Genomic DNA, 22,428 nt, shown 5'->3' with positions numbered 1-22,428 from the left:
TCAATAGATCCTCGGCTCAAAAGAAAAGAAGAAATCGAAACAGTGTCAAGAATGTCCGAAAAAAACGTATATATAAAATTTTAAGGGATCATTCTCTCAGTTCAGAACTCACAACTTCTAAATTCTGAATCAGCCATTATGTCATGGGCCGATGCTGCCACTAAACATGGAAATGGATAGTGGAAAATTTCGATGTGGCCAATTTCCCCCATTTTTGGAGTCAGTCTCACCACAGCACCCTACTCTAGCTAATTATCCACCGTTTACAAGTGTGATTCTTATGTTACGCATATGATTAAATAGGCTTTCGCCCTTCGCTTTAACATATAATAGAAGAAAGCAAGATGATTATATATTGAATTAGCCAGAACTGAAGCATGAACAGCCCCAGACCCCACTTATGGGACTACATTGGGTATGTTGTTATTGTTGTTTAACTAAAGGATGAACAAATTACCTTTGTTCGGGGAAAGGGGGGAGGGGGTCACAAAGAAATGGACATGTACTCTAAATTAGCTTTGGACTATGAGAGAGCTAGACAATGAGGATGAAAGGTTTGCGAGGAAGAATCAGTGGCCCAATCGAGGACCGACAAACTGAAAAAACCTCTATTGCTATCGATAACATATTAGACCAGAAGCAACTGAACTCAAACGCCACCTCACAGGGTGAGAAATTATGTGTCTATGTAGCGATTGAACAGAGGCAGGATGACTAAAACAAGAAGTTCACATATACCAACATTCCAAAAGTCCACAAAGACATTCTGATATATATATCTACAAATACATACCATCCACATTATTTCACCTTTCTATATAGTGCAAATAGAGTCAAAGGTAAAATGAAAAACAGTACAATTATACATAAGAAGCAACTAGGAATCAACTAGAGCCCACAACTTGCAACATTAGTGGTGCTCACTCAAGATCTTTAAAACCTCCATATGGTTGTGATCTTTTATTCTAGTTTAACATTGACCCAAATGCTCTTTAATTTTATGCAGCAGAATTATCTAAAAGACATGCTGCTCCTTCCTATAATAACAATAATAGTAATAATAATAACAATAATAATACTTAATATTTCAAACATAGTGTTAGCTCCTTATTGTGAGCTCCGCAGCAGTGCGCACTCCTACCATCCTTGGCACTTTATCAATGATCGTTGGGTCCGAATTTCCGTTAGAAATACCCGATAGATGATCATCATAAGCCGAGTTATGTACACCGATGGCAGCCCTACCGGAAGGATCAAGATTGTTCGACCAAGAAGCATCCCACTCAATAGCCTTAGCTGTGCTGCAAGCTATACTTGGTCCTCCAGGAACAGTTAGGCTTGCCGAGTTCTGAAAATCCAACAACAGGTATGGTATTAGTTCTCGGAAACAGCCGTCCTACCTTGGTAGGAGTAAGGTCTGCGTACACTCTACCCTCCCCAGACCCCACGTTGTGGGATTTCACTGGGTTGTTGTTGTAGGTATGGTATTAGTGTTTCGATTTAAGAAATAGACTCCCTCTATTTCCTATTCCATTTTGTATGATACTCTTTCGTTTATAGTCTATTCGAAAAAGAACCGACACCATACTACATTTGGGAAATCTGGAACTTTAAACTTTCCACTTTACTCCTGATAAGATGTTCGTATATGGTATTAGTGTTTCAATTTTAAGGTCTCGCCTAATATTACCTGTGGGAAGAACCTCTCAAAAATCATCCTGTAATAGTATCCTTCCTTTGTAGTCGGAGTGTTATGAGGGAAGATATTTGCAGCATTAAGCATCATCCTATCGGTCACCTAAGAGACACGAATTGTTTCCAAGATCAGCTGACAGTAAAAACACAACGAAAATTGAACGATAACATTGTAATAGTTTCAGATTTAGTTAGGAAGCTCACATGTTGGTCGGCGTGTGCTTTGAGCCCATCAATCCAACTATAGCCTACGCCATCACTGAATTGTTCTTTCTGCCGGTACAGAATATGCTGCAGGGCACATAACAGGAGAAACATGTTAATTCTGGTCCATAATTATTGACAAATCAGCACGAAAAATATGATTTTCGACCTTTGGGAGATAGGGATGCTCCTCATCATCAAACGCCTTCCTAAGAACCCATTTCTCGATCCTACCTTGATCGTGTTTAATCTGAAATGGATGAAAACAAGTTATAGAGAGAGCAGATCCAGTTATACTACTAGTCATCAACGATTCGAGCTTAGTTTCTTACCATCTTGGATTCAGGATCGATACTCATGGCAACGTTGATGAACTCTTTATCCAAAAATGGTACTCGAGCTTCTAAGCCCCACGCTGATGTTGCCTTGTTTGCTCTTAAGCAGTCATATTGGTGAAGTGCTTTTATCTGTGCGTATGAACGAAGAACAGGATCAGCATTTTAAAAAAATCTTGTCCTGTCTCAACGAGGTTTGAAACAAGAAATGCAGTATTCCAATAAATGTTTTATTACCTTGCGACATGTTTCCTTGTGGAATTCTTCCTTGTTGGGAGCCTTATGGAAGTACAAGTAGCCACCGAAAATTTCATCGGCACCTTCACCTGATATGACCATCTTCACCCCGAGTGATTTGATCTTACGCGACATAAGGAACATAGGAGTGCTTGCTCTTATCGTTGTTACATCATATGTCTCGATATGGTAAATAACATCTTCAATAGCATCAATTCCGTCCTGCAAACATGAGACACATTGTTTGCCAACAGGAAAAGAGAAGATAAACCCGCGATCAAAATCAAAGCAACACAGTGGTTTACAAACCTGAACAGTGAAGTGAAACTCGTGGTGAACAGTTCCTAAAAAGTCAGCAACTTCTCTTGCAGCCTTGAGATCTGGTGAGCCCTGTTAGCCACCAAAAAAATACGGAAATTGGAATTGAGGAATTAAAGATGCTCAAACTACCTACAATCTATTTTCTGTTATAGAAGTCTCAACACCAAAGGTGAATCCAATATCAACTGTCAATAGGCACAAAATGTGTGTTTTATTATATATATATCCATCTTATAATTTTTTTGGATATGTTTATATATAGCTTGAGCCAAAAGGACTTAGTTCGGTTGAACCTATAAAACTCGCTCTATATCTTCGTCACTCAAGACTGATTGACTGACCTCGAGACCAACACAGAAGGAATGAAGTTGTGCTCCCCATTGCTTTGCAGCGTTTGTTCCAGCCAAGTATCGAGCAGTGACAGAAGCAACCAAAGACGAATCAAGTCCCCCCGAAAGCAGAACCCCAAAGGGGACATCGGTCATCAACCGTTTGATAACAGCCTGCAAAATAACCACTCGTTAGAGATAACGATAGATCGTTTGTGCAGACAGAGTCCAAAGTCGAAAGGGAAACAACCTAGATCATATGCTAGATTCATTTCATCCCAAACTAATACAAATAATAACAAATTCTCACATTTTCGAAGGCACGCCTCAGGACTAAAGGCTCATAAGGAGTGGAAGGTATAGCCTCGGAGAACCAAGCGGGATTGTACCATCTACGAAGCCCGCCATTCTTGCTAGAGTACAAGTGTCCGGGAGGGAAAGCTTCAAAATTTTCACAATCATCGTTCAAGCCCTTTAGCTCAGATGATATCCACACAGATCCTGTGACACATAATAGCATGATAAATACCAAATAAATAACATGTATCAAAATTCTTCAATAGTTAAATTGCTCGTGGCTAACAGATTTTTTTGATAATGCATTGCTAAATAGGATTAGTGATGGATTTTTCTATTTAGCTACACTTTAGTTCCAGTTTTTAGTAGTGTCAATTGGAATAACTCCGTTTTAATTTCTATTTGGAAAATTGTACAGAAAAAACTTACCATCAAGTCCCCATCCAATATAGAGGGGTGTAATTCCGATGGCATCACGGGCAGCAAGAAAGCTGTTATCGCGCGTATCCAACAATACGAAAGAGAACACACCATCCAGCATGTCCACAAAACTTTCTCCATATTCTTCGTACTGATCAATACATATTGACTATCAGACACTATATAATTTGTTCTAACTTACAGTAAAGTACTTTCTAGATGTTACCACTATATATGAGCCTGTTTGATCTATCCGATAAACATGGAGTGCTAATAAAAACACTTATACGTGCTAAAACTGATTTAGTAAATGAGAAGTTACATGTTTGGATATAGAAGTTTTCAAATTGGTAATAAGCAACTGGTGTATTTGATAACAAGAATAGTACTTTTCTGTTACAATAACTTAAAAGCCCTTAATATTTATTCACAAAAAATGTAGATTCAAAGGTATCTTAACATGGAAAAGAGAATATGGGGAAAATGGAATGGAGAGAGAGAGAGAGAGAGAGAGAGGGATTTGATATTGAAGGGTATTTTGGGAATAACAAAAAATAGAAAATATCTTGATCGAACCAAAACTGCTTATAAGCTGAAAATGCATGAGTTCGAGGCTGACCAACTTATATCTTGAAAAATCAACCTAAATAGCCGCTCATCTAATCTCTTAAACTAAAAATAGTCGACAAATGTATAATTCATGTATATTATATAATCGTATATAATTGGTGTATAATCTATGTATACTGGTTAGAAAAGGTAAACAATGAAATCCAGCCGACTATTTGTGTAAAGATCCATTATGTCTTTTAGTTGAATTGGGCTATAAACAATGGTGTTTGCACTAGCCTAAGTTGGTTGATGATAAAGTAGACTATATACTCACAAGATGAGCAATAACATCACAGTCACTTCCAGTCCTGAACTTGTGATTAGGCATAAGTTTACGAAGCTGCTCATGATTATAGATCTCTCCATTAACCTGCAAAATGACACACAAATCAATCATGAAATATTCAAAGTTTTCAGCCTTAAATAGTCTAAAACTACGTTGCTTCCGACTCTTCAAAAATATTGAAGGGTGCATGTCAGATCCTCCAAAAATAGTGGTTTTTATTTTACGAATCCGATGGGTGCAACAATATTTTTAGATGGTCCAAGCAACATAGGTCTAAAACAACGCAACAGTAGAAAGGGGGGGGGGGGGGGGGGGGGGAAGGTAAAATTAGAGGCACTCACAGTAACAACAATCTTTTTGTCTTCGTTAAACAGAGGTTGATCACCAGAAGCAGGGTCGATAATGGCTAGACGTTGATGTGCCAAGTAAAAGTCCCCATGTTGATATATCCCACTCCAATCTGGTCCACGATGCTTCAACCTATATGATCATATTGTTACCAAAATTAAACTTTGTTTTTGATAAGATATCATGTTTATATATGTCATCTGTGCTTAAAGGTTGAATAGAGATTTTAATAGGTTCGACCTTTAAGATTATCAACATTAAACTTCTAAATTAAAGGTTCAGATCTAGTACTATTTGTGAATGTTTCAATGATTATTATATATATATATGTCCCTTGTCAAAACTGTTGGGTTTGGATGATGCTAACCACCCTTGGTGTACTCAGAGGCTGATGTAACACCGAGTTTAATGAGTTCAACTAAAGGCAATATTTTTGAATAAATATTAAATTTTGAACTCATAATTTCAAAAGCACAATAGCTCAGTGACAAAAAATTTAAATATTAAATTTATTACGGATAAATTTTAAATTCGCCTGTAACGTTGTATATGGAGTTTGTCTTGTTCATAAGGGATGAAAGAATGATAAAAAGGACTTGTGACACAGAAATGACGTGTCGTATTAAGGTTTTCGCCCCATCAGCATCAATAACAGGTCATATATAGTAACGGACGGTCCAAGAAAATTTTAATAATCATTTAGGTCCCACGTTCGTGATAATTAATATCATTGTGTCTATCAAAACGTTTTAATCTTGTTTTTAATTCAGGTTTCCAAACAAGCACTGCCAACTAAAGTCAGTTACATCAACATATATAGACTCCACTATAGCTTACTAGGGGTATTGAATATTCATAAAGAAGCTAGAGCAATGCAAGAACATTAAACAAAGGGTGCAAAACAGACAAAAATATGCAACATAAACTCTACCATGATCATTATGGATTGGACTAAATCCATTACTTTCAACTTAAATTAAATAATATAAGTACATATATAAGTATGCAAAATAAAAGTTTAAAAATAAATAAGCTCCAGGTTTTGAATTTGTCTCTGGTACAGTGGCAGATCTACACCTTAAAGTCACAGGTCAAAAACCAATAGCTCTGGTTTCAGACCCTATATTTTCGTTAAGAATTTCTCTTTTATCCAGAACCCGTAAGCAAAATAAATCATGATCAAGAATCTTTAAATTTAAAATTCTGAATCTGTCTCTCGTTCCGTGGCTCGTCAACACAAACTCTTATTCGTTTAGCTTATTATGCATAAAATAAAGAAAACTAGAGCCATATAAGAACATAAATAAGGTGGAAAAGCTGACAAATCGATATTTAAAACAAGAAAAAAAAAAAAGGATGAAAGTATAGTATGTTACGTCTGCTAAATATATGGACCTTGATATAAAATGATCATTAAAAGAGAAATGAAAGAGAAATTGCCTGCGAGAGAGCTCAAGAACTCGAACCCTTTTGGCCTGAGAATCATCAGGACAACCCAACAAAGCCAAGATTCCACACATGATGATCGATCACTACTTAATATACAGAGATAAAATAACTTTAAATGGATATATATGAGACTTATAAATGGATGTAATACTGACAAAGCAAAGCAGATATTAAAGAGAGAGAAAATGAGAGAGGAAAATGATGGGAAGTTTGCAAGATTTTGGGACAAGAGAACACGTAGGTAGTGATTTGCACAACAAATCAAAAGATAATACAAAGATAGAACCAAATGGCCACGAATTTATAGGCATTTCTCAAGCATGGACCAATAAGTTAACTACGTCATTCATTTCAAGCGGCGACGTTTTCTTTGCTTTTATTTTTTTATTTTTTTGAAACTATTTATTGATTGCATAGGCGGTAGGAGAAGAGAAAACAACGGAGATATTATAAAATGGGGAATCAAATCCTTACCAATAAAGTGAAAGTTCAGTTAACAAATCAACTGAGATACTAAGATCATCTTTGATTTTATTTTCTTTCACTTTCAGCTTTTTCACTTTTTCGAGTTTTTAATTTATATACATGGATCGTGTAAAATAATATTTACACTATTGTGTCGCTTAAAATATATCTAGCGAGTCGTGTAAATGTTGTCTTTCTAATGAGTCTTATTCGATGTGAATCCGGATTAATTGGGATCTCAAAGAGAGTTCGGACACCGAGTGAACATAAAAAATAAATTTATTATTACTAAATACCTAGGTAAAAATTAATACAAAAATTCGTTAACCTGATAAAAAATATTTATGAAATTAAATTAGTTATTAAATAATTATAAGTATTTCTTGATAAACATTATTTGATTTTAAGTTTTATGTGTATGTTTATTAAAATTACTTATGTAATCATGTCAATCAATATATAAATAATAGGTTAATATTTATTAATTTACAATTTAATAAAAATAATAGATGAAATATTATCAAAGTTAAAATTTATTAATAATGTAAAAACAATTTACTCTCAAATGCATATAATTATAAACTCAAATATTATCAAAGTTAAAATTTATTAATAATGGAAAAACAATTTACTCTCAAATGCATATAATTATAAACTCAAAAGTTAAACGTCACTTCACTCGGCGACGTTTTTGTTGCTTTAATTTCTTTCGCTTTCATCTTCTTCTTTTCCATGCATTCACATTTATATTTCTTTTGTGTTTATTGATTAATAATACTATTTGTTAACATCATTAATCTTTTGATTTCTACGAATTTAATAATTAATTAATAGAATGGAATCGACCTTAGCATCTTTGAGTACTCCGGTTCTGGAATATTCTGGGACCACCTTTACAATGACAGATGGCGTTATTTAATAGTGATCTTTAAGTTTTTGAATATACAAATTAGATTAAATTTATGTTTTAAACATTGATAGTATAAACCTTTTTTTTTTACATTATTACGGTACGTAGTTTAGCTTACAATTATGCGTTATTCAACAAAATTTTGATGTTATACATTAATGTTTATCATCAAAATTAGCTGTAATTATTTATAAGTGATATAATTGTGTAAATATTTTTCAGCACCATCAATTCATAGAGTTTTAACTCTATTAAATTGAATTTATATATACTAATTTAATATGTTAGAGTACCTCTCAAGGTAGGAGTAAGGTCTGCGTGCATAATATCTCATCAGGCCCCACTATGTTAGAATTATATTAGATTTAACTGGGTATGTTGGGCTGTTAGTTATATAATTTTTATCATAAGCAGTACTTATTATAAAAAATATCTATAATCTATACTATATTAAAAGCACGAAAGGTCTTTAAAATGTTGATTAAACTTTTTGCCTTTCATTAAAACACTCTCCAATAGATAAACTATCATTTAATATTTTCCTCAAGTTAATATGCAATAAAAATTAATAATATATATTTGGAAATAGTCATTTAATTTAATTATTTCCCTCTTATTTAGGAGTTTAGTTTTTACATTCCTTTCCATCTATATTTCTACCAGACGGCGTATGCCTGTGCCGCGCACGGGCCCAATACTTTTGATTATAGTGTATCTATGCATATGTAATTGTGTTTGGATAGTGATAATATATATATATATATATATATATATATATATATATATATATATATATATATATATATATATATATATATATATATATATATATATATTTTATTTTGCTAATAAACATACATAAGTTTGCACTGTTTTTAAGCATATATATATATACACACACACTATGTTCTAAACACGATTAATATAACATTGTAGTTTGTACTCCGTATCCAAAACTTTATTATATTAGTGTTTGCTACGAATACAAAGTTGGCAAAGATTTATTAATATTTTTTAAAAGAGAATACTTGTTTAAAAGGAAACTATTTTCCTCTCTTTGAGATAAAACAATAGCAATATTTAAGCATCAATTGAAACTTTGAATTTTAATTCGATTAATTTAAAGGTGTAAAATATTCTATTGTTAATGTATGTAGATTGGATCTAACCAATAGTTATTATTTTTTATCAAATTTTGATTTGGATAATTCTAATTGAAATTATTAAATTAATTTTGCATGTTTAAAACGAAACAAAGTAGAAATTTCATTTTCAATTTAAACGAAGAACTACTTTTTTAAAATTTTTGGTAAATATTCTTGGTTTAGCTCATTTTACTTGTCATGTTGTCTTTTGCACGATTTTTTAAGGAAACGTCAATTAGAATTAGAATTTGACTAATTTACCTTATTAATTATTTGATCTCCATTTAATATTATTTTTTCTTTTACGACATTAATCTCTTTTCACATTTATTAGAGTAAGGAAAAAAATGAAAAAATAATTAGATTCTATCTTATTTTAAAATATAAATATTTTAAGTATATTTATTTTAGTAAACATAACAAATAAATGACATGGCGGAATAGCAAATACAACAGTTAAATATCTAGATTAAATCTCAGGCAAATATAAGAAAAGAAAGGAAATTGTATGATTTGGCTACTTAACCTTTTGAAGAAAAGCAATAATATGGGATCCATGTTTTTTGCTGTACAATAATTTCATTTGCTCCCACTAATGGGTTGATACGCATGTGACAATGAATCCACCATTATTGACTTAATGGGGATACTTTGGGAATTACATGAATATTATTTGATTTTTTAATATGGGGTGCATGTTTTTTTTTTTTTTTGATGTTGTTTTTTTTTTTAATATGGGGTCCACTTTTTTTTTTTTTTGATATTGCTTGATTTTTGTAATATGGGATCCACTTTTTTTTAACATGAGTTTGGAGACAGTGGGGTCCACTTTTTTTCCCACCTTATATTTTCTTTTTAATATTGCTTGATGTTTTTAGTATGAGGCCCACCTTATTTTTTATTTTTTTTATATTGCTTGGTGTTTTTAGTATGGAGCCCACCCTATTTTTTTGTTTTTTTTGTTTAAGGGAGACTGACTCCATATAGTAGAAAATTGCACTCTTCAATTCATACTAATAGGGAAGTTTCGTCGTAGGTTTTTTTTTCTCAATAAAATCCTTTTAGGTTAATACCAGTGTTTAAACCTAATTACTTTGGCCTAGACTTGACGGTGGGCAAACATCTTCTCTGGAAAGTTGGATAGTAGGCACATTAGGTGTTTGGTCATCATTTTGGTGCAAGTATGTACGTATATATCTTGTACCATGCAACCCACATTAATGCAAGTCTGCTTTGGCTGCTGGTATTGGACAAATAATTAGGTATTAAGATACTTGTGCTAAAACAAAGAAGTATCTCAATCTGTAAAAGAAACTTAAAAGAGGAAAACGAACAGACAAAGCGATCTCATTTCAGGGTGTGTGGAAGGAAAATCGATCAATTTCAACCAGACAACAATTTTTGTGTTGTTGTTGCTTTAATTTGAAACACTATTCTTTCGAAATCTTTTATGGTTTTTTAGTTTTCCCATTTTGATAGTTAGATATTTCCCGAACTTTAGTATTGTCCTTTTATATTTGTGGGATTTGAGGTTATTGTCGAACTTAGTCTTTTTTCGTACAATTATCTGTAGCAATTGTACATGGTAGACAAATTTTTTGCCATGTTATTTAAGTTATTTTTAAGTTTGTTTAAATAAATTTATTGTTATTTCTGGATTTTTCTTTTTGAATTTAGGGTTCAAATTGTTTGAGTATCCAATAAATTTTAGCTTAAAAGCACTATATATGTTATACACACCATGAAAGATTTGTGTCAAAAACACATCTATGAAAAGGAATAACGTTCCTAGCAATTTACTGGTGTAATCTTAAAGACATCATAAACAACATAAATGTATATTAATTGTTTGCAATTGACAATATATTTACTCTCAATTACATGTCGGAGATACAATGTTGAATGCAGAAGCAAGAATCTATTATGGCTACACAGTGTTTTTTAATGTCATACATGAAAAAATTGAATGTATTGAGTTAGTTTTAGTCAGAATAAATTGAGCAAAGACTCTGGGCATTGGCTTATTTTATTCTCCATTGAGATGGATATATGGTATATATTAGGGATATATTATCATTGAGAGGAAATTCTCGTGTAGAAATAAATTAAAACACCTCTAGAAGATTGATATTTTTGTCCAAGGGACAATGGTTGATAAAGTCTATTACTAAAGAATGCAATAAAATTGTATCAAAATTAATTATAAGAGCTTTGAAAAAACTTGCAAATTCACATTATTCAACATTAGATAAAAAAAAATTGAATGCAAAATCTTACACGAGTCTTTCTTCCCCTAAAAAAAATCGATCAATTTAGTTTCCTTCTTTTTTCCTTTGCCCATTTTAAATTCTTTTTTGGTTTATGAATCATTTTTGTGTGTACTTGAATTTGAATTATAGTCTTTAAAATAGTTTTTAAATGTCTTATAATAATTGTGGAGAAAATATGTTTGCATTAGTACTAGACTAGAAAAGAATACTTTCGGAAACATTTACGTGAGCGTTAATTTTTCTTATAAAATAATTGTGTTAGCTCTTTTGATAACCTATCTTTTTCTGTTTTGATTTCTTTTTAAGTAAAGTAATACTTTTCTAAGAAAAGCTTGATTTGCATAAGTCATCATTAGTTTTTGTATTTTTACTTTTGTTGTTACTTCAAAAACTGAAAAAAAGTTTTTTTGAACAAGCACTTTTGAAACCTATATCTTCTTAATGAATTTATACTTTTTTATTTACTTTTATATAATAATCAATCCTATTTAACGACGGATTAGTAACGAATTAGTTACAGGTAATTTAGCGACGAATTAACAACGAGGTTCGTTGCTAAATTTAATTTTTTCTATAATATTTGCTATCAATGAGGTACTCACTTTGATCACGCGCAAAGCGCGTACACTGAATCTATTTATCTAAGAAGTGGCTCATCGATGAAGATCTTTTACCGTCAATTTACAGACCAAGCGTTCTTATCCTTTCTTCCTTTTCGTTTTCTTTTTCCTCCTAAGAGACACGTTTGGGTTTATCCAGTTTTAGATTTATACGAGCTGAGTCAGCAAGACTTTGTTTTTTCTAGCGTTGGTACAGAAGTCAAATTATCTACGATGTTCTACGTGTTTATGACTATGATTTTTGGTAGCTCCAAACAAGCCATAAATTGTATTGGTTCTTTCTTCGTAAAATTTGGAGGAGGTGAATGTAAAGTCTAACTTCCTCGTAATTCTTATTCTTATAACAATAATAATAATAACAATAATGATGATGAAGAAGAAGAAAATATGGGCAAAGCAAACCTTATGAAAATATAAACTAAAATGACATTATAAGCTATTGTATACAGTTAGTTTGATAGTTATCTTTCCTATTTTTTAAGTTAAACTTTTATTAATTCAACAAAGACATATAAAACTATAATATATTTCTTTTTCTTACGTAACATAATAAATTTATTCATACAATTGTTTATACGCACCGTAAGAGTTTTTCAAATGAAAGATAATCGAAGAAAACCTGCATCTCATAACCAAAGAGACTTATCAAAAAAATTGGGATAATTGCAGTTATGGACCCACAGTTAGTGATTAACTTTGGTATTGATTTTTTTAATATTTGACTAACATATTTAATCTCTAATTAGTTAAAATATGTGGTTTTGGTCTCTTTATAAAAAAAAAAAATTGTTGTAGCTAGAGTATTTTTAGAGCTATCTCACCTCACGTATGAGGTAAAATTACAAATTTAACAGAATATATCGATAATTAAATAGTTTACCAATTAATAATTCGTTAAATTTGTGAAGATCCATAGCTGAGCGATCAAAGGTGCACATATAAATTAATTGAAGGTTAAATGATCTTACCTAGAAATCACAAAGATTCAACTTAGAATGTGTTGATTTTAAAAGACTAAAAGCACTAATATCCCTTTCCCTAATTATAGAAGTGTGTAAAACTCCATAAAATATATAAACAGAGAAAGGGGTAAATTGTTTGGACTTTGGAACACATTTTTTTCAAGAAATAGAGTTAAATATGATGCTGAGAAGTGAGAAGGCTAAGACATTTTTCCAATGCCTCAGGGTTGACCAATAATGCAGCCAAGTCTAATATATTTACAGCTAATATGGGGAGCGAAGACAATTGAAGATTTATGTGAATTGACAAGATGCATAAAAGGGAATATGCCATTCGGGTATTTGGGGGTTCCTATTATCCAAGAAATTGTATTTTATTGACTGTGAGGTGTTAAGAGATTTATGTGAATTGACAAGATGCATAAAAGGGAATATGCCATTCGGGTATTTGGGGGTTCCTATTATCCAAGAAATTGTATTTTATTGACTGTGAGAGGATAAAATGTTGACTACTAGAAAAAGATGTTCTTCCCATCATATTCAGTGGAAAATTTGTGCTATAAAACGTGATTTTTCAATTCATTCGTACCGAATCAGCTCACTGGAAAAATGCATAGTGGGAAACAGGTTTCCACTGATATGCTGGAAAACTTTATACTTTTTCCGTGTGAAAATATTACTATTTAAGTTTTTCCCACCAGCATTCAGTGGGAAATAGCCGCTGAATATTTTTCAGTGGGAAAATAGAGATTTTTTAGTAGTGGTTATGCATGATTAAGATATGGGGTTCTAAGTGTTAGGGTTTTGCCCTGATTTTCATACCATATTTGAGTTTTACTTTTCGCTGGAAGGAAAGTCAAAGTATAACCATAATTGTTTTACTTTTCCTGAAAGGAAAAAATATAATTCTCTTCCATATTTTGGCTAGTCCTTTTCTTAGAGGAAAAGGTTTTGGATCTCTATAAATTGAAGCTTCTCATATGACACAACACAATGGCGTACACAATGTAGTCATTAAAGAGTCTTGTTTAAGGGGAGATTATTCTCCCAATAGAGTTTATGCTTCTCTGTATTAGTTTTTCAATATGTAGGTCACTTGACCAAATAATATTAAATATTATGTTTCTTTTAGTATGTTTTTTCTTTGTCATTTGATTTATCGTCATTTGAGGTTTGTAATTATAAGCTTCCGCATGACACTTGATTATTTCGACCCCCAACACTAAGCATTTATCATATGGTGAAAGAGGTCAGCTAATCAACTCTGTCTTCTTACACATCCACTCGTATTGGTCTTCCATGTTTATATTATCAAAGAAAGTGATCAAGATTAATATAATAGCTATCTATAGAAATTTCATGTGGAGTGGTGAGCTGCTTACAACCAAGGCACCAATAATTGCATGAGATCTGTCACGGGCCGCCTCCTTTATAGTGTATGTGGTACACTAATGGCCCGTGCGGCGCCCGTAGTCCAGGCGGACTACGAGCCAGCCTAATGATAGTCCCAGGACTCATGGCATGATCTTATGTCCATGGCTTTGGAGGCTTAGCTTCAACGGTGCTGCTGAGACGATGTCAAGGCTTTGGCCTTGCCTTGCTAGAATGCCCCTGTGGCAGGTTTCATATGTTCTGTCTTTGCCTGCACTCACACTTGGGGTTGGCTATGGACATGACAGTCCCTCGCTAGGAGCTGAGCGTCGCGGGAGCGCGCACAGTCCAATCCTCTGGCTTGACACTGGTCGGGTGCCTGTACGCCCGAGCGGTGCGGCGCCTGAGTAGGGCAACTCTTGAATCCTTGGCCTATGTCATGGGTGTTCTTTGTAGTATGCCTATGATGCGGCTTTGCTAAATGTAGCCCTCGCGACATACTTCCATCTTGCACGGTGCAGCGTCGCCCTACGACTGCACGTCTAGGCCAACGGACCCTTGCTCGCTAGGCTGAACCTGAGCCAAGCTCACAAGTCAACACACGAGGCTCTTAGGATGGATGCCTCGAGTGTTCAATCGGCACGGAGGGATTTCTTATTCTCAAGGATAGCCCGCAGGGCATAGTCGGTCCATACGTCAAGCCTCCGGCCCTCGTTGGGCGCCCAACGCTGGCCTGTGGCCGAGCGCCGCCCATAGAGTTGCGTGACTCGTATGGGTACCTAGGATCCAATGGGGATGCCTAGGCAGGCCCTTGAGGTTGTCCCCCAAGGATGCTCACTTAGTACGGCTTGATGGTGGCACGTACGGGGGAGGCTGGCTGAGCTGAGACACCTCTGCCCACCTTATATATGCTTTAAAAAGAAAAGCCCAAGGTTTAGCACTAGACATGATTCTGCCCGAGAATCACACTTGGTCTTTCTTGATGATTCGAACTCCAAATGAAGCGCCGTCTGTTCCTAACTCTTTCTCTTGACTTCCTTCACTCCTCCATGAAGTTTCATCTCATTCCCATGCTCGTAGAACGCGATATGGCCTTAGGAGCTTTGACACTGACACTGCTCCTTGGCTAAGTCAAGCCCTTAGGTAAATGATGTTCAACTGACGCCAAACTTGGTAAGCATATTCAATAACATCCTAGGAAGGGTGTGTTCACCCGAAATCCCAAGATTCCATCTGTGGCTCGGAGATGCTCGGGACTGACACTCAGGCTCGCACGGGGTCGCTCGTGCGTCGACGACCCGTGGGCTTATCTCAGATCCTTGCTGAACTTCCTCGCTACTCTTAGGATATGAAATGGGGCATATCTATGATGATTGTGGACTCCGGTCCGTCGGAACCCATGTTGGTGCACCGCACGGCTGACACTGCCTGCGGGGCTGACACTGCCTGTGTGGCTGACATTGCCTGTGGGCTGGCACTGCCTGTGCGCCTGTGTGGTTGGCACTGCCAGCGCGGCTGACACTCGTTTGGCCCGCTCGGGCCATGCAGGGTTACGGGCGCCAAGGCACAATGAAGGCAGCCCGTAACAGATCGAATGTGCAGACCAAGGAAAGACAGGGGACCAAGTGTAATAGAATGCCTGACATAAAATGAAGTTGTGGCCAAGTATGTCTGGAACATAGCTCGCAATATAAAAAACCACGGGGTAAGATGGATCAATCACATTAATTTAAGAGCCTGTCTGGAAAGCCACTTGGTAATTGGAATTGATGTAATTACTACCTTAGTAATTACACAGCTTAGTAATTACACAATATTGTTATTACAATGACCTGTTTGTTTGTCATAATGTAATTACAGTGTAATTACAAGCGTGTTGTTTGGTTGTACAAGTGTAATTACACATTTAGTTTAATTTAAAAAATAACATTTGATTATAAAAAAATTAAAATTAATATTTAAAAAATATGTGCCTTTACAAATGATATTAAATTAGTTATTTAATAATACATTGCTTCTTGAAAATATGTTAATTAATAATCATATATTTGTAACTAATATTGTAAAAAACAATTGATATATAATTTCAAATTAATAATATTTTAATTTTAATTGATTATAAAATGTAAAAGCATACCTTTTTTTTAGAACATCATGGGATTGGATGTTTGACAAAAAAAGAATATTTATAAATATAATGCCATAAAATTATTCAAATGTTTGACAATAATTCTATCAACTGTAACTGAAAAATAAACAGCATGCAATGTGAAATAACAAGTCAATAGTACTAAAGCAAATATTTTAAAATAGAAAATATAACTCAAATTCAAAATCCAAAAGAAAAAAATTTAACATAATACTCTTATGTCAAATTCTTACGTTACATAAGTAAGTTTCAACGTAACATAAGTAAATACTCCTATAATTCAAAAGAAAGGGAAAATATAAGTCTATAACCTTATTCACAATGAAATTTTACTTTAATAACGTCACTCATTATATGTCAAGTTTGTTAATGAGTTATTCTTTCTAATATTAAGAGATGTAGTTTCAAAAATTAGAATATTAACACGGTTATGCTAAATGAATAAAATAAAAAAATATGAGCAATTACATGGAAGCACAAAAAGTAAAGGTTGGGAATGAGAAGAAAGGAAATGAAATATAAATAAAGAGAAAAATATATTTTAAAAAATAAAAATAATTAAAAAGTAAAAATAAATTAAATAAATTAAATAATATAAATAAAAAATAAATTTGAAAAGAAAAGAAAATAAATTAAAATAAAATAAATTAAATAATAGAAAATAAAAATAAATTAAAAAAGAAAATAAATTAAAATAAAATTAAAAAGAAATAAATGAAAAGGTAACCTTGTAATTACAGTGTGTAATTACACCCAATTCTCAGTCCCCCACCCTCCACCCCCCTTGAGAATTGGAGAGTGTAATTATACCCTCTCAATTACACTCAATTTCCATCTAACTGTGTAATTACATGATCAAACAAACAGGTCAAACTGTGTAATTACACTCAATTCCAATTACTTGGCTGCTTTCCAAACATGCCCTAAAGGAAAAAGGCTGGTGGCAGTAGAAGGCTCCAATAGATAGTTGCTGGTATTGAAAGAAGGTATGTGAACAGAAAAGAAATATTTTCTCCATCCTATGTACAAAATGACTAGCTAACTACTGCAGGAAAATGTACCATCCACTGTGGATATACATGCAGAAGAGGAGTTGGGGAGCAATGGCCTAGCTAAAGAGGGGTGTGGAATACAACTAATGTTTCTAAACACAGTTTCATTTGTTGGATCATTATACACACAAAAGATTGTTAACTAGAGAAATACTAGCCAAATTAGGAATCTATTATGTGAATACATGTCTGTTAGTGGCAGCTTTTCGGTGAAGCCTCTAAAGCCAAGGCTTTAGACCCTTATTTTTGGAGGGCCCATTTTTCATCAATATAGGTTTTTATTTTTGAAAAGTTATAAAGTATTTTTAGTATTTTTTGTCATTAAAGGAAAATTATTAATTAATTGACAAAAAAGAGGGCCCATAAAATCAATAAATAACGTATAGTATACAAATCTGAATCTATTCTTAGTATATTGACAAAAAAGAAGGCCCTAGTTGGTTTATCTATGATAGTCAATCAACTTTATCAACTTTAAACCTTTCTCTAACCTTTAGTATACTTCTACGCATTTATATTTCTTCTTTGTTTTTTTCAAAAGAATCTTTGACTACATTGCTATGAAAGACAAGAGCTATAGTGTATGAATTTGTTATTTTTGTTTTGGCTGGAGCACCAAATATTGCAAAAGGAGTATTGAAGCACCAAACAAATATTCTCAAATCGAGTTATCAAGTTCTTTATATTATTTCAAATTTTTAGTATTGTTTTCATCTAAAACTTGCTTTTTTATATATTTACTACGTAATATATATGTATAGTCTCTTTAACTATTTATTAGAACATAAAATATGCCAACTAGAAAATATGAATCCGGTTGTTCAAAACTCAAAGAGAAAAAGTAGAATTTAATCTTTGATACAATCTCGAAAATGAGCTCTTGAGGAAGTTAGTTAGATATCTGATATAGATCCTCAAAAAGCAGAATTCAATGGAACATATATGCCCTTATTGTTAAACGGAAGAAGCTTAGCACCCGATGACGTCACATGTCACACAATTACGGATTAATTTTTGGAAAATCAAATTTGTCCCTCTACTTTCGTTTATTGGTTAGATTTTTCCTCAGTTATACTATCTGGCTATTTATACTTTCATCGTTACGAAACTCAAAAAATATACGCCTAATCTTACGAATTCTCCCAAATCGACTTCAATTCCCTGATTTCATTTAAATTACCTGATTTACCACATGTCACACAATTACAGATTAATTTTTGGAAAATCAAATTTGTCCCTCTACTTTCGTTTATTGGTTAGATTTTTCCTCAGTTATACTATCTGGCTATTTATACTTTCATCGTTACGAAACTCAAAAAATATACGCCTAATCTTACGAATTCTCCCAAATCGACTTCAATTCCCTGATTTCATTTAAATTACCTGATTTACCCATGTCTCTATTTTAACCCGACCCCATTATATTGTCTTCTCGCCTTTCACATGGGTCAGGGGAAAATTTGACATTTTCACATAGTTTAAAGGCGAATTTGACTCTTTCACCCAATTTTGAATTTTAAAATTGTTTCGTTCCACCTCTCTCTTCCCACTACTACCTCTGCCACCAATTACCCTTTCTTCCTCCTTGCTCCTTATCACTCTCCACCACCATCATTTCTCTTCCCCTTTCCTTTCTCTCTCTCTCTCTCTCTCGGTCATCCCATCACCACCTACACAACGCATTTAGGGTATGAGGTGTGGATTCACGCGAATCCAGTAACTTTTGGACGAGCTCTGTATTATATTTAGAATCTATTAAACATATACTCCCTCCGTCATAATTTGTTTGACACTTTCGTTTTTCGACAGTCAAACTTTTTAATTTTGATCATGTGTTTGAACATAGAATCTTTAAATTTTTCGAGATAAAATTTACATATTTGAAAACTACATACACAGTATTATAAGTCACCATATTAATAATTTAAAATATTTAAGAGACATGAAATTTTACGGTCAAACAACAACTCGTTTGACTCTCGAAAAGCGAAAAGTGTCAAACAAATTAGGACGGATGGAGTAACAAATTTCTAGTTAGAAAGCCAGTACAAAAGTGTATGTTGTTGGTTTAGTAGTAAAGGTGGAACCCAATTAAGCTTTGTCACTGCCTCCTTGACAAGGGCTCGAATCCCTCGGCCACCATAATTAACCTGTTTTTTGCCTTTTTTATACAGAAAATCATATCATGCAAGCCTTTCTTTTCTCTTTCTTGTTCTTTTAATTTGAGATCATTGGAAACCCGTGAATTTCGCCTTCCAACACCACTGTGAAAGAATGGGCTAAACGACTTGAACATGCAATATAAATACTATTTTAATGCATGTGTATAGCCGCACAGGGTTCAAAGGAGGAAGAAAGGCAGATTGGTGCAATAGAGGTAGTGGTGCGGAGAGATTGCTGCTTAGTGGGTGTAAATATATATGCTACAAATTGGAAACAATGGGTGGACTAGTTCTATTTCAATGCATAGGAGTTCATTGCTCTTAGAAAAAGAAAAAATAACTAGTTTATATTGCTCCATCTTGAATATGACATGCAAATAGGAATCATAGCGTTTTATTCAAGTAAAGAACAACGACACGAGCGATTATTTATTATTAATGTAAACTTCATAGTATGTATGTATATCTGATATTGATATACTCGTAAAATACAAAATTCACTAAGCATTAAGTTTGTTAATTAATAAGATGATCCTTCCATGCACAAAGGGTTGTGTCCCCCTTGTTAATTAATACTGTACTAATTAATCCCTTGAATACTCCTCCCCACCTACTCCCTAGTCCCTACCCCAAAATTTCGTTTTTATTCGGCTATGAAGATCAATATATAATAGACACTGTTTGAGAATGATGGACATGGTGAGCAACTGAGCATTTTAATATTATATTAAAGTGCATTTGTTTGCTTCCTTATCCAATTCGTTGTGCAGTAGCTGTGGCCGTTCTTTGCTCTTTGCAATTGTCATTACCACTTCTTCATTACTCATTTAGTGGAAGAATGTGGCAATAATATTTTTGTGACTTTTTTCTCCATTAACTCATTATTCATGTACATTCTTCTTGTAATTTATGTGACCTCTAAATAATAATTCTTCCATTATCTACCCACTTTACTACCCCATTCATATTCTATTCAATTTAACGATGATTTTCTTAGCTATAAATAGTTAGTCATCCTTACTTTGTGGGGTAGAGAAAAAAGATAGAGTGCATGAAAAAGAGAGATAAAAAAAAGAGTCTTATTTAGTTGAAGTCAGATGTTCTTTTGGTGGAGCTTTGAACTCAACATCTTGTCCAGAGTTTGTTGAGTTTTATGATGTGGTCGGGTTGTTGTATCCTGGAAGGGACAAGTCAGGAAGATTACTGCTGGACCGGTAAAGATTTGTTGTAGTGGGCTTGAATCTCCATAAACAGAGCGAGATATTCGCGCCTCAGCCTGAAGATACTTTTACTTCTTTATTTTATTTTTCAATTGTAATTGTATTTTTATTGTATTTTCACCGACAGAGAAACGCAATGTAAAGAAACACCAATTTGAAATTATAAGTAACACTTTGGAGTACGAGGTGCATAAAAGACAAACGATATTGCTTGTATTTTCCGTATGCTACTGATGATGACAAATGTATTTGTAAAAGTTTATTGACGATTGAATAGCATTCCATGAGTCTATTATAGCTTTTGATACGTCATGTCGTGTGTAACTCTAAAGTCTAAAGTATTACGCAGGTTTAAGCAAGTTGCCATATCAAATTCTTGTAGCAACGAGGTTAGTGAGTACTTGAATTATAATGTGATATCATGCATAATATATTGTGTTTCACCTAATACTGACATGCTCCCTTTCCTCCCATAACGCAAACAGTTCTAAAAGTTAAAATAAAGTCTTTATATTCTGCACCACCAAGGATTTTGATGAAATTAATAGAATTTCTCCGCCTTTAACTAAAGGTCTGAGGTTGGAATCCGATAAATTGAAAAAATCATGGTCAGCGAGCTTCCTTCTTTGATGAGCCATGCGCACGAATTCGAATTAGCCAGGGCCCAGGCGAGCAAGTACCTGGCAAAATATAGAGAATTTTTCACACCATTAGTTAATTTGACTTATAATCAGTGGCCAATTCAAGAATATAAGAGTCCGTTTGGATTGGCTTATAAGTTGCTTATAAACTGTTTTCAGCTTTTTTGAGTGTTTGGCTGGCCAGCTAAAAGTCATTTTGTGCTTAAAATAAGCTCAAAAAAATAATTTGGCCCATTTAACTTAACTTATCTAAAGCAGCTTATAAGCTGAAAATAGCTTATAAGCCAAAAAAAAAATAAGTTAGACTAACCCAACTTATTTTTTTTAACTTATAAGCTGTTTGCAGCTTATAGGCATAAGCCCATCCAAACAGGCTCTAACAAGTGAATTCAAACCTGAGACCTAAAGCAATTCTGAACTACCATTTTTGTCACTACAATGAAAACTTTCCTTGATCGAGGGACTTCCTATTGAGTTTATGGATATATGAAAAAACTAATTTTATTCTATTTTACACACTACTAAAAATACAGGTTTTTCCCACTGACATATAGTGAAAAATTTGTGTTATAAAACATGATTTTTTTCATCTCATAATTTTCCACTGGACCAACTTACTGGGAAAACGCATGGTGGAAACAGATTCTCATTAAAACGCTGACAAACTTCCTACTTTTTTCCGTGTGAAAACACTACTATTTTAATATTTCCTACCGACATTCAATGAAAAATAGCCATTGAACATTTTTTTCAGTAGGAAATCAGTGGGAAAATAAAGATGCCTTAGTAGTCACATAGTACGATTTTTCAACAAAAAAGATTCAATTGAATTGGTTGAGCTTATAACAACTTAGCTCTAATTATCCATATCAATTGTGATATACACTACTACCTAATAGAGCAATAACTTGTTATAACTTATTAAACT

At 33.5% G+C, this 22,428-nt stretch overlaps 1 protein-coding gene across 1 annotated transcript; it reads right to left on the bottom strand.

Moving 5' to 3' along the window:
* Positions 1–752: 752 nt before the first annotated feature.
* LOC132605798 (asparagine synthetase [glutamine-hydrolyzing]) lies at positions 753–6,808 on the bottom strand. Its single transcript, XM_060319039.1, has 13 exons — positions 6,525–6,808; positions 5,078–5,216; positions 4,725–4,820; positions 3,848–3,989; positions 3,432–3,622; positions 3,134–3,295; positions 2,781–2,861; positions 2,472–2,693; positions 2,232–2,366; positions 2,069–2,149; positions 1,900–1,986; positions 1,691–1,798; positions 753–1,348 (listed from the first exon to the last, which is right to left on the bottom strand). Exons 1-13 carry the CDS (start codon positions 6,602–6,604, stop codon positions 1,100–1,102), a joined length of 1,773 nt encoding a protein of 590 aa, XP_060175022.1. The 5' UTR covers positions 6,605–6,808; the 3' UTR covers positions 753–1,099.
* Positions 6,809–22,428: the final 15,620 nt, after the last annotated feature.

This window comes from Lycium barbarum, chromosome 8, assembly GCF_019175385.1.
Source record: "Lycium barbarum isolate Lr01 chromosome 8, ASM1917538v2, whole genome shotgun sequence".
Lineage (NCBI taxonomy): Eukaryota > Viridiplantae > Streptophyta > Magnoliopsida > Solanales > Solanaceae > Lycium > Lycium barbarum.
This window is presented reverse-complemented; position numbering and strand designations above follow the sequence as displayed.

What these genes read in the sequence shown, in the direction of transcription:
- LOC132605798 (XM_060319039.1), bottom strand. Translation starts at nt 6,604, where the DNA reads ATGTGTGGAATCTTGGCTTTGTTGGGTTGTCCTGATGATTCTCAGGCC. An exon ending in ACAAAAAGATTGTTGTTACT is followed by an intron (nt 4,821 to 5,077) that starts GTGAGTGCCTCT and finishes GTCATTTTGCAG; the next exon opens with GTTAATGGAGAGATCTATAA. An exon ending in TATTGGATGGGGACTTGATG is followed by an intron (nt 3,623 to 3,847) that starts GTAAGTTTTTTC and finishes TATGTGTCACAG; the next exon opens with GATCTGTGTGGATATCATCT.